The sequence below is a fragment of the Lithobates pipiens genome, unplaced genomic scaffold, assembly GCF_037356315.1.
Source record: "Lithobates pipiens isolate NorthernLeopardFrog02 unplaced genomic scaffold, aLitPip1_a1.2 Scaffold_8, whole genome shotgun sequence".
In the NCBI taxonomy this organism is placed as follows: domain Eukaryota; kingdom Metazoa; phylum Chordata; class Amphibia; order Anura; family Ranidae; genus Lithobates; species Lithobates pipiens.
This window is the reverse complement of record NW_027507903.1, coordinates 620728370-620741343: the sequence shown is the minus strand read 5'-3', so window position 1 is coordinate 620741343 and position 12974 is coordinate 620728370. Positions and strand designations below refer to the sequence as shown.

General features: G+C 42.1%; 1 protein-coding gene across 1 annotated transcript in view; it reads right to left on the bottom strand.

Annotated features, from left to right (window-relative positions):
- The window catches only part of LOC143962362 (uncharacterized), an 83207-nt gene that overhangs the window by 28933 nt on the left and 41300 nt on the right, over positions 1 to 12974 (bottom strand). The window contains exons 8-9 of the mRNA XM_077471655.1: positions 9458 to 9593; positions 1881 to 1909 (exon numbers count right to left, since the gene is read on the bottom strand). Of these exons, the coding sequence (XP_077327781.1) occupies positions 1881 to 1909; positions 9458 to 9593 (165 nt within the window). The remainder of the gene's footprint in view (positions 1 to 1880; positions 1910 to 9457; positions 9594 to 12974) is intronic.

Genomic DNA, 12974 nt, shown 5'->3' with positions numbered 1-12974 from the left:
CTCTCCTCTCTCTCCTTCTCTCTCTCTCTTCTCTCTATTTCTTCCGCTCTCTCTCTCCATCTTTCTCTCTCTCTCTTTCCTTCTCTCTCTTTTTCCTTCTCTCTCTCTCTCCTTTCTCTTACTTATGCCCTCTCGTTCCTTCTCTTTCTCTCTCTCTCTCTCTTACTTCCGCTCTCTCTTTCCTTCTCTCTCTCTCTTTCCTTCTCTCTTTCTCTCCATCTTTCTCTCTCTCCTCTCTCTCTTTCTTCCGCTCTCTCTCTTTCCATCTTTCTCTCTCTTCATCTTCCCCCCTCTCTTTCTCTATCCCTCTCCTCTCTCTATTTCTTCCGCTCTCTCCCTCCATCTCTCTCTCTCTTCTCCCCTCTCTCTCACTCTTTCTACCTCTCTTTCTTTTTCTGTCTCCTCTCTCTCTCTCTCCCCTTCTCCCTCTCTCTCTCTCCACTTCTCCCTCTCTCTCTCCATCTTTCCCTCTCTCTTTCTCTCCATCTTTCCCTCTCTCTCTCTCTCTCTCTCTCCCCTTCTCCCTCTCTCTCTCTCCATCTTTCTCTCTCCTCCCCTCTCTCTCACTCACTCTTTCTTCCTCTCTTTTTCTGTCCCCCCTCTCTCTTACTTCCTCTCTCTCTCCTTTCTCTATTTTTTCATCTCTCTCTCTCCTCTTTCCGTCTCCTTTCTCTCTCCTCTCTCTTTCTTCCGCTCCCTCTCTCTCCTTCTCCCCCCCTCTCTCTTCCGCTCTCGCTCTCCATCTATCTCTCTCTCTCCATCTTTCTCTCTCTCTCCATCTTTCTCTCTCCCTCCATCTCTCTCGCTCCCCTTCTCTCTCTCCATCTTTCTCTCTCTCTCTCCATCTCTCTCTCTCTCTCGCTCCCCTTCTCTCTCTCCTCTCTCTCCATCCTCTCTCTCTCTTCTCCCTTCTCTCTCTCTCTTCTCCCTTCTCTCTCACTTTCTTTTTCTGTCCCCTCTCTCTCCTTTCTCTATTTCTTCATCTCCCTCTCTCTCTATTTCTTCAGCCCCCTCTCTCTCATCTCTATTTCTTCCGCTCTCTCTATCTTTCTCTCTCGCTCTCTCCTCTCTCTCCATCTCCTTTCTCTATTTCTTCCACTCTCTCTCACCATCTTTCTCTCTCTCTCCTCTCTCTTTCTTCTGCTCCCTCTCTCCATCTTTCTCTCTCTCCTCTTCTCTCTCTTCCACTCTCTCTCCATCTTTCTCTCTCTCCTCTTCTCTCTCTTCCGTTCCCTCTCTTCCACTCTCTCTCTCAATCTTCTTTCTCTTCCGTTCCCTCTCTTCCACTTTCTCTCTCCATCTTTCTCTCTCCCTCTCTCTCCTTCTCTCCTCTCTCGCTCCATTTCTTCCGTTCTCTCTCTCCCCATCTTCTCTCTCTTCCCTCTTTCACTCTCTCTCCATCTTCTCTCTCTTCCGTTCCCTCTCTTCCACTTTCTCTCTCCTCGCTCGCTCTCTTCCGTTCCCTCTCTCTCCTCTCCTCTCTCTCTCTCCATCTTTCTTTCTCTCTCTATTTCGTCCGTTCTCTCTCCATCTCTCTCTCCTTTCTCCATTTATTCCGCTCTCTCCATCTTTCTCTCTCCTTTATTTCTCCTGCTCTCTCTCCATCTTTCTCTCCTCTCTTTCTTCCTCTCTCTCTCTCTCCTTTCTCTTTTTCTTCCATTCTCTCTCCATCTATCTCTTTCTTCCATAACATCCTAAAAATATAGTAAAAAAATAAAAATAAATAAAAATTTTAAAAAATAAAGTGTCAAAAATAATAACTAAACTAATAAAAATAAAAACAACCGACACCATCCACTTCCCTACTGACACCATCCAAGAGAGAGTTGTCTAAATCATTGCTTCACCCCATTGCCCAGGTACAACACAAAGACACTTACCTGTAGATCACTGTACTGTCCTGTGTGACCTGCTTTGAGATGCAACACCTTACCTTATATACTCCAACCACTCCTGTAGATTTCATTAGGGAAGTTCCAGTCTTTATGAGCACTTCAGAGATAAAAAAAAAAAAAAAAAAAAGAAGGAGCAGTCCCAAGTTTGTTTTTTTTTGCCTGTATTCCTGAAGGCAATCTAAGATCTTGATTTGCAGGCTACAAATTTCAGAATGATGTTCTAGCTATGATTGAGTAACCAAAGTCCCATTCTCCAGTTGGAGCGGGACAACAATATTTACAGAAGATCTGTAAAAAAAAAAAAAAAAAAAAAAAAAAAACACATGGGCTTCTACTGTTCTAATGTATTGGAGTGTGGACACAAAATATATGACCAAAAGTTTTTGGACCCCTTACCATAACACCTATATGAGCCGGTTGGAAATCCCATTAAAAATCCAGGGGCATTAATATAGATTTACTTCATATTCCCATTGCACACGTTCCTGGCTGCACTCTCAGATTTGGGTGCTGTAGCAACAACCAGCTGGATACTGGTTCAAGTCCCGGTGAAGATATTTGCCAACACACCATGGAATGACAAGTAGCGTCCAAACGGGTGATTTATTGCATGATCACAACACAAAGATAGTGCAACAGTATTTAAATGAATAAGGATGTGTATCTATCACAGGGTGGTGTCTGTGGATACACTAAAAAAATTAAACAAAATGCCACGTCCTGGTTATCACTTTGTAAATATAGACATATAGGAAATGGGGGGGATTAGGGAGAAAAAAATAAAAAATATATGGATGAAAGAACCTTCACATAAAAGACCTCAAGAGAAAAAATGTGGGTTCAGTTGGACTTTTTAGGCATAAAAGAAGTTGTAAACACAACCGATATATTCAAGAGAACTTATCTCTATTTATTATCAAAACAGAAAATATAAACAACCAAAAATAAAAAAAAATTTTTTACTAACACAAAGAAGTTTTTTCCTCCTTATACATACACATTTAAGACCTAATAGATATCCTGTCAGAGGTAATATAGTCCACTCAAAATTTCCAAAAAGGAAAAACAAAATACATATTTATATAGATATAAAATAGAGGATATCAACCATACAATCGGAAATTACATATGTTCTGGTGCTCTACATGTTTCGCGTCTAATAGATAACGCTTCTTCAGGAGCTGATAAAAGTGTTCTATATTGTAAGGAGAAAAAATAAAATAAGATAAAAGGAAACCATATATATGTATATATATAAAATAATAAAAACACATTAAAGCATAAACATAAATTATATGTATCCGAATGAACATAGCATATTTCATTATGCCACCTGTCCAAATGCTAAGGTGTTTCATGGGATTGGAAGGCAGGAAAAAAAAAAAAGGGGGGGGGGGGAAGGGGAGAGGGGGGGAGGGGGGGAAAAGGGGAGGGAAGTGGGGGAGGGGGAGAAAGGGGGAAGGGGAGGAGGGGGGGGCGGCACAGTGTGGGGGCGGATACAACATTCTTATTTTATATCTTCTAATATTCATCCATAATGACTTACATTTCTTCATAAGGTATATCCCAAACAGGGAACCCAAGCCAACGAGGAAGGCAGAGAAGTTGACAAAATTTCAAACACCCATTTTTCCAAAAAAAAAAGGAAAAAAGGGGGGGGGTAGAGATTGGATGGTAAATGAAAATATAGGTTTACAATTGGTGGGATCACTTCAACATTGTGTTGAGCCCTAGAGCTTCAAACATACGGTTTTAGTAGGTGTTCATAATATGTAGGTAGCCGGGAGATAAGTGATGATAAATACTCTGGGTATCCCCTGAGCTGTATGAAAAAAGCATAATGGGAAGGGTATTTTAGAATTTAATATAAGAAAAATCCAAATATAGAATGTGTGTATAGGGTGGAACAGATTAGAACTTGTTGATAGAGTGAATTATTAATTGTTTAGACCTCACCAAAGACGATGACCTCACCAGAGACGTTGGCTTGGGTTCCCTGTTTGGGATATACCTTATGAAGAAATGTAAGTAATTATGGATGAATATTAGAAGATATAAAATAAGAATGTTGTATCCGCCCCCACACTGTGCCGCCCCCCCCTCCTCTTCCTCCCCCTCCCCCTCCCCCACTTCCCTCCCCTTTCCCCCCCCTCCCCCCTCTCCCCTTCCCCCCCCTTTTTTTTTTTTTCCTGCCTTCCAATCCCATGAAACATCTTAGCATTTGGACAGGTGGCATAATGAAATAAGCTATGTTCATTCGGATACATATAATTTATGTTTATGCTTTAATGTGTTTTTATTATTTTATATATATACATATGTTTTCCTTTTATCTTATTTTATTTTTTCTCCTTACAATATAGAACACTTTTATCAGCTCCTGAAGAAGCGTTATCTATTAGACGCGAAACATGTAGAGCACCAGAACATATGTAATTTCCGACTGTATGGTTGATATCCTCTATTTTATATCTATATAAATATGTATTTTGTTTTTCCTTTTTGGAAATTTTGAGTGGACTATATTACCTCTGACAGGATATCTATTAGGTCTTAAATGTGTATGTATAAGGAGGAAAAAACTTCTTTGTGTTTTTTAAAAAAAAAATTTTTATTTTTGGTTGTTTATATTTTCTGTTTTGATAATAAATAGAGATAAGTTCTCTTGAATATATCGGTTGTGTTTACAACTTCTTTTATGCCTAAAAAGTCCAACTGAACCCACATTTTTTTCTCTTGAGGTCTTTTATGTGAAGGTTCTTTCATCCATATATTTTTTATTTTTTTCTCCCTAATCCCCCCCATTTCCTATATGTCTATATTTACAAAAAGATAGTGCAACGTTTCGGAGCCGTGCAGGGCCCCTTCATCAGGCATGTGAAGGGGCCCTGCGCGGCTCCGAAACATTGCACTATCTTTGTGTTGTGATCATGCAATAAATCACCCGTTCGGACTCTACTTGTGTCTTTTCATGGTGTGCTGGCAAATATCTTCACCATTAATATAGATTTGACCCTCCCATGCAGCTTTAATATTCTCCACTATTCACGGATGGGTTTTTACCAGATTTTGGCATGCATCTAAGGACATTTTATGGGAAGACCTGGTGCACAATCCCAAAGGTGATCAGTAGAGTTGAGGTCAGGGCTCTGTGTAGGACACTCAAGTTCCTCACCAAACCATTGTCATTTTGGACATGGCTTTGTACACAGGGGTACAGTCACCCTGAAACAGGAAAGTTCCTTACCTAAACTGTTAACACAAGGTTGGAAGAACACAATTGTTTAAAATGTCTTTGTGATCTGTAGCATTAACAATATCCTCAATGGAAACCCCTGAAACCTAATAATTTGGAGGGATGTGATCATTTGTACGCAATATTTTGTCCATAAAGTGTACACGAAGACCAGTTTGATTAACAGTGCTACACGATTGTAGGAGCATTAATATAGATTTGACCCTCCTATGCGGCTATAATATTCTCCACTCTTTGAGGAAGGCTTTCCAGAAGATTTTGGAGTGTCTGAGTGAATTTGTGTCCATTCAGCACACGCAACATTTGTGAGGTTAGATACTGATGTTAAATGACCAGCCTCACAGTTGGTATTCTAATGGCAGGACTCTGTGCAGACTCATCAAACCATGTCTTTATGGAGCTGGTTTTGTTCACCGGAGCGAACGGTTACCACAAGGTTGGAAGCACACAATTATCTACATTGTTTTGTAATCTTTAGCAATACCAATACCCTTGAACTTAATATTTTGGAGGGATGTGATGCTCAGGTTTCCACAAAATTTAGGTTGGTAACATGTAAATTAAGACCAGTTTAAGGGTGCCACAAAAGTGTAAATGCTGAGTGACAGCGCTTGTTTTTCTATTTTGTGTGCTGTGATCACTCGGGGGTTCACTGACAATCATGTACTAATTACTACATTGTAAACCAGTGGTGGCCAGTTCATTAGGGGTGCAGGGGCACCCCCCCAATCCATGCGTCTAGCCTCCTGATCTACATACAAGACACCGGATGCATGGATTCCAATGGGATAGCGTGTTTTTTGAAGCACGTGATTAGAATCAGAGCGGAGGCGGACTGACCATTCGGGCACTGCCCGAGGGCCCCATGCCGCTAAGGGGCCCCATGCCGCTAAGGGGCCCCATCAGGGTTGCCAGCCTCAAAACCAGGGAGAGTATGTAAAAATTAGTTTTTTTTTTTTTTAAATCCCAAGATTATAGCTGCCCCACCTCTCCAGTACCTTTTCAGTGTGTGTATACTGTGTGTCCCCATAATCTCCTATTGCCCAGGGGCCCTTAAGTTGTCAGTCCACCCCTGAATCAGAAGCTCTAATTGGCAAAAAAAAATAAAAAAAGGGTGGGCTCGGTGCAGAGAGCACTTGCGCTCCGAGCCCACCCAGTTGTGTGACAGTAGCGAGTGAACATTCTATTTTTACACTTACTCTCCTCCCAATTGACCAAAACGTCAGGCGATCTTATCGGAAGCCTAGGAGAAGGAGAGGGGACACGCATGATGGAAGCCATGGAGGAAAAGGACACCAGAGCTCGCAGCCCACCGCCACGACACCTAGATGCAGGTAGTGGGTAGACAGGGCCACCTGGCGCGGGGGTGGTGTTTGTTTACTGCCCCCTCCCCCCCAGAAAACAAATAATAAATAAAATCACAAGCCATCACTGTTGTAAGCTATTGTTTTAGAAGTAGAAAAAAATAAAAAAAAATCAGTTTATGGCAGAACTGATATGAAATCAGGAAGGCTCCTTACTAACTGGGGTTCCCCATGATCTTGCTGCCATAATAGGAAAAAAATAGACCACCTTTTTGGCATAGCACTAAAAAATGTGAGCATTTGAAAATGGAGTAATGAACAACTTGTTTATGTTATGGAGAAGAAAGGAGGGGGATGTGTTCTGTAGTCCCCAATGAGGGTGACAATGCTGCTCCTCTATACAATGGAGTGAGTATTGCACCTCTAGGCCAGGAATTGTGTTACTGAGAGGATCACCTGGTCTAAAGGAAAAAGAAATCTGAAAAAAAGAAAATAAAATGCAGCCATCACATCAAAGGATTGTTAAGCTGTAATACATTACATTTTTGTTCTTTAGTGTTTAGATACACTAACTACTTATTTTTACCAAAATAGTTTGTCATTATAGTGCCGTTTTATGTTTTTGTTCATTTTGCTTATTTCTAGAATTTTGTAAAATATGTAAAAAAAAAAAAGAAAAGAAACAGCTTTATAAAAAAAATGCTTTTAATTTCATTTGGCATGACATCTCAGAACAACTTCAATGCATTAAAAATGAATATACTGCTTTTACAATATGTTTTATTACATTACAAGTGGCAGTGAGTAGTTTTCCAGACACAACATACATAGAGTCATTATGACAGCTCAGTGCATAGCAGACATTTTACCATTAAAAGGCACGGGTTTAGAAAAAAGCAGACATAACAAGTTTGATATTACACCGGAAATCCACCTGGAAGTACTGGCATTGTTAATTTTGTGTGTGTGGTGCCAGGCAGTTGGACTATCAAAATATGCACTTGAGTACCCGAGCTTATGAAGTCAAGTGAGTGGAGTTATGCCCTGTACACACGGTCGGAATTTCCGACAGAAAAAGTGCGATCGGATCTTGTTGTCGGAAAATCCGATCATGTGTGGTCTCCATCGGACCATTTCTGTTGGAATTTCCGACACAAAGTTTGAGAGAGAGTTTTCCCGACAACAAAATCCGATCATTTAAATTCCGATCATGTGTAGACAATTCCGACGGACAAAGTGCCATGCATGCTCAGAATAAATTACGAGACGAAAGCTATTGGCTACTTGCCCGTTTATAGTCTCGACGTATGTGTTTGATGTCACCTCGTTAAGAACGATCTGATTTTCCGACTACTTTGTCCGACCGAGTGTATGCAAGACAAGTTTGGCACAAACTGTCGGAAAAAATCCAATGGATTTTGTTGTCGGAATGTCCGACCGTGTGTACAAGGCATAAGTCAGAGAGGAAGTAAAGAAGAGGAAAGACAAATGACGCTAAATAACATATACAGGTGTTCAATCTTCTTCCAAGGGGTACTACCATCATCAGCTTTCTGTCACTTTAAAATAGTTTGTTTGGACCTAGCTGGTCCAAATGAATTACCTTTACGAACAGATGCACTCACTGTCGCCGCTGTATTTAGTATCAGCTCCTGCAACAAAATCAAGTTGAGCTCAGCCATTCACAGGAAGCTTTGTATTTTCGGAATAGGTAAAAAGCTTCCTCTGATTGGCTGAGGTGGTGAGATGGGTGGATGAAGTCACAACCAGAGGATGCATTGTACTATTTCAGAAAATACAACAGGTTTCTGTTAGTATGAGTAACAATGCATTTCGTTCTAAATATGTATCTGCTTTGGCCAATCACTGAGGCCGTTTATTCCAGTGATGTGAGCTGAGGGGGAGAGGACATTTGGGTTGACTGTCTAGAAGGGTTCTTCCAACCCAAACTGATGCTTGAAGAGGATGCCAGGGTGGGAATCCTCGTATTTCCTCCCAGGCTTTGCCTGGAGACAACGATACAGTAGAGAAGGTCTTTGTCTGAGGCCCAAGCCAAGTCTCATGGAATCTAAGATGGCCTGTGTTCGGGCCTGGGGAATAAAGCAGATTGCTGCCCATTTGGAGCATCTTCAGGGGAGTCTGAACAATGTAAATGAGAGCTTCAGGAAAGAGGCTGCATAATGGACATTGCATGGAGACCTCATGACACAGATCTTACCTATGACTACTCTCATAGGGTCAGAGGACCAACTCCTATTGGGAGTCTGCTGTTGATTAAACTTGGGCCACGGACAGAGGTACTTAAAGAATCTATTGTCTTTGGGAAGCTGCCACTGAAAATCCCCAACATAAGAAATTGGAGCCAGCATCAATTTTTATGGTTGATATAAGAAGGCCTGTGCAATTTTGCCGTTTTGAGTTATCCTAGATCCCTAACCCTCTCTCCACAAATACATTGGTCCATGGAGCACATAAACTACAAAAAAAAAACTAGATACTGAAGCCTAATTATCACTACTGGTGTGTCAGTGTGTTGACCAGGTCCAGCGACATGAAAGTATCACCAATATGTAGGGTTGGAGAGCCCATTATAAACCTGCAGCCCCTGCAGATTGCTGGTTTATAAAAGGTACTCTTTAGATAATCACAAAAACTTGAAAAATATAATACAATACAGCACAATATAACAACATCTAAACATTCAAGAAATGCAACAACGTCACTTGTCATCAAGTTCACATACCTAAAGGTTCAACTGAATTTTCTCACAATTTCTTGGTGTTTTGTAATAGTGTTTTTTTTTTTAGGTACAGATACAGATAAAAAGCATACAGATAAAAGTACAGATAAAAGCAGCTTTAGTACAAAAATCAATAACCGTCAGTCCCCACCACCACCGTCCCCACCACCACCGTCCCCACCGCCACAGTCCCCACCGCCACAGTCCCCACCGCCACAGTCCCCACCGCCACAGTCCCCACCACCACCACCACAGTCCTCACCTCCACCACCCCCCCAGTCACTGCCTCCAAAGTGCCCATGAGACATATCAGCAAAGTCTACCCCACCAGCATCGGCCCAACTGAAGTCGGTATCATCAGAGCGGCGACTGCGAGACATTTCCCGTATGTGCAAACTCTGCAAAAAAAATAAAATATACAGCTATGATAAAGGCAAATCCCATCTTATCCACTTTGCAGGCGGGCAAGTTCTAACATTTCTCTCATACATGTAAAAAAAATTTGGGGGTATTTTGGCTAGAAATTTACTTCGAACCCCCAAGTATTATATGTTTTCTAAAAGCAAAGCCGCCCGTGTGAGAGGGGCATAGAGAGCCATTGAACTTGTGAGAATGATTGACACATTTGCCAGCAAAGTTTTCATATATGGACCCCTCAATGTTAACCTGCACAAACACATTACAACCAGACTCTACAATCTACTAAGCTTTAGGTTACAGTGGAGGGGTCGTAAGATTTATTTTATATAAGAATAATAAGTATTATAAAGGGTTGGATGTGACAGTGAGTGGATTAATTGGAAAGTTTTCCGATACATCTGTATGGTGTGACTGTACAGTTTGTATAATACAGGGATCTCTAAACTTTCTAAACAAAAAAGGGCCAGTTTGCTGTCCTTCAGACTTTAGGAGGGCTGCACTGTGGCCAGTGGGAGTAGAAAAGGGCCAGACGCCAGTGGGGAAAAAAAACACCATTGTTTCAGTGAGAGTATATGCTCACCATTATTGGTGTAAGTGGGAGGAATTGTGCCCAATCATTTATGTCATTGGGCCCTATCAATGTCAATGGGTGGAATTGTGCCCCAACCTTGATGTCATTGGACCCCATTGTTGGTGTCATTGGGAGGAATTGTGCCTCATCATTGGCAAGGAACTGTGTCACCTCATTGGTGTCAGTGGGGGAAGATTATGCTACTTTGTTGGTATCAATGGATGAAATAGTGCCCCAAGGGCCAGAAACATGCAAGAAAGGGCCGCATCTGGCCCCCGGGCCTCAGTTTGGAGACCACAGGTATAATATGTTCTCTGCTGATACCCTAACATGATGCAGTCTGGCTGCTCATTCAGATTATTCAATATGTAATTTCAAGATTATTTGAAATCACACCAGACAACATTCAAACAAGTCTCCCATCAAACCATTGATAAGAGTAATTCTCGCATTTCCCATAAATTCTACCTTGATTTCATAGTCACGTGACCACACAGGATTTTCTTAGCAGGTTTTATGACATGTGGGTGAGATGTGGATGCATTTCTAGGGCAGACAGACATGACGCATGGGTTGGCGAGGAACATACTGTAGTTCCCCGTCTACTAATGTGGAGTTCAACCCTACAGCTGCTTGTTCCGACTCAGAAGTTCCTGCTAAGATCCAATGCCAATAGGAGTTAGGCAGGAGATGTCTAAACCAGGCTGACTACAGAGTTAGACACACAACACGTTGGAATCTTGTAGCTCTGAGTTGTACTGAGGGGCATAAACCGACCACACCAGAACAGATCTGCTTCCATGATTGGTGTGGTCAGAATTCTGGAGGAACACAAAGACTGGCAGGATCTGCAGATATTTGCTCATAACTACCAGACTTGCATTAAAAATAAAGATACATACCCAATAGTTACTATGGACAAATTAATGAGTTATTTTATCGAATTTCATTGTTAAGGTTTACAAACACTTCAAATAAAAAGTTGGTCACAATCAGAAGATATCCCAGATTCAATTTGTTAGAGCAAAAACATTCCCCAGCAGCTATGTAGGGTGGGGAACCGTCTAATCCTAAATATCACAAGGTACAGATGTTGAGATGTTGATGTTGAGAAATCTTCCTTACCTGGTCGATCAGACCTGAAACTAAGCATGACTGTGTGTAGGCAAGATCATTAAAACCAATCCATGTACGGCATTTTTTCCGATATCTTTTGGTAAATTTAAATATTAAAGATTGAAAGTGTGTGCTGCATCTATTTTTTTATTCATTATTTAAAGCTGAACTTCAGTCAACTTACGAAATTCACATTTGGGTAATGTCCAAATGGACTAATAAGAAAAAGAACAAATAAGGATGAGTAAAGATGAATAAGGACAAGTAAAGACAAGAAAGAATGAGTAAGGACAAATACGGACAAGTGGCCCATATTTTGTTGACATGGTCACCAATATTCTTATTCCATTCTGTGACTCCATCTTGGAAATTTACACTCAAATTCCATACAGTTTGTGTACTCATGGAGTGACAGAAGAAGTTATGGCTGATTCACCCCAATGTGGACACAGACCACAAATAAGAACCTAAAAGAAGAACAGCTTTGGCTGAAGTTGGGGGATTTAGCCTGAGTATACTTAATATCCAGAGGAAAATAATACCCTTAGGCCTAGTTCACACTGGATGCCGATGCGGCTCTCAGCAGGAGTCCTGTGCATCCTGTTTCACCGTTTCAGGTCCGATTGCACAGGTGGCTCCTGTGCAAATTTGCACCCCAGCCACATCTGAGATAGTGAACCCCATCAGGGTTTACTTCCTCTTTAAAGTGGTTGTAAACCGCAGGTGATTAAAAAAAAAAAAAAAAAAAACCCACTAGCACATTATGATAGACTTACCTGAGATGGCTGACATCTTCCCCGGTCTTCATTTTAGGTTCATAACCTCTGGCTACATGAGTGGCCAAGGGCACAATGACACGCAGGAGCTGCCGTTTCTGGTACAGGCTCTGAAGATCCGGCACTGTAAGCCGGACCTTTAGAGGGCATGCCCCGGTGATGTCATCAGCTGCATGCACCCGGAATATCTCCTAAACTGTACAAGTTTAGGAGATATTCACAGTCTGCGGTGGCCCGTCCGTTGTGGGCGCTGCCCCCATATCCATGCGGCGGCCCCCCTATTCATGCACCTGGCCCCTTTCGGGGTGCAGGGCACATGAATTCCTATGATGGGGATTGGTGTGTTTTTTGAAGCACTGATTAGAGCTAGAGGCTCTAAGACTTCAAAATAGGGTAGGCTCAGGTGTGTTGCAACAGCAAATGAACATTCACTGTTACAACACTAATCCTCCTCGTGGCCAATCGGAAAGTGGGTCTGATACCCATCAGCTGACTGGCTGAAAGGACAGGCCATCCTAGACGCCTAGGAGAAGGAAGGAGCCACACAGAAAAAACAGGAGTCCGCCCTCTGTTCATAGAAGCCCGGTGCTGAAGCCAGCTGCTGCCTGCCAGAGCATGCAACCCTCTGGAGCCTACAACCCGCTACTGCCGCCAAAGCCCGCAGCCCACAGATCCGCTGCTGCCTGCCAGAGCCTGCAGCCCAACCCCCAGGGGTAGGTGCAGGTGTTTGAGATGCCACCGACCAACGGAGGGGTTGCTTGCCAGCGACCCCCCCCCCCCCCCCAAAAAAAACAAAAACAAAAAAACAAAAACAAACAAACACCAGCCACCAATGTTCACAGTACCTACTGGTAATCCTTAATATAGGCTTACCTGTAGGAATAAATGGTAGAACA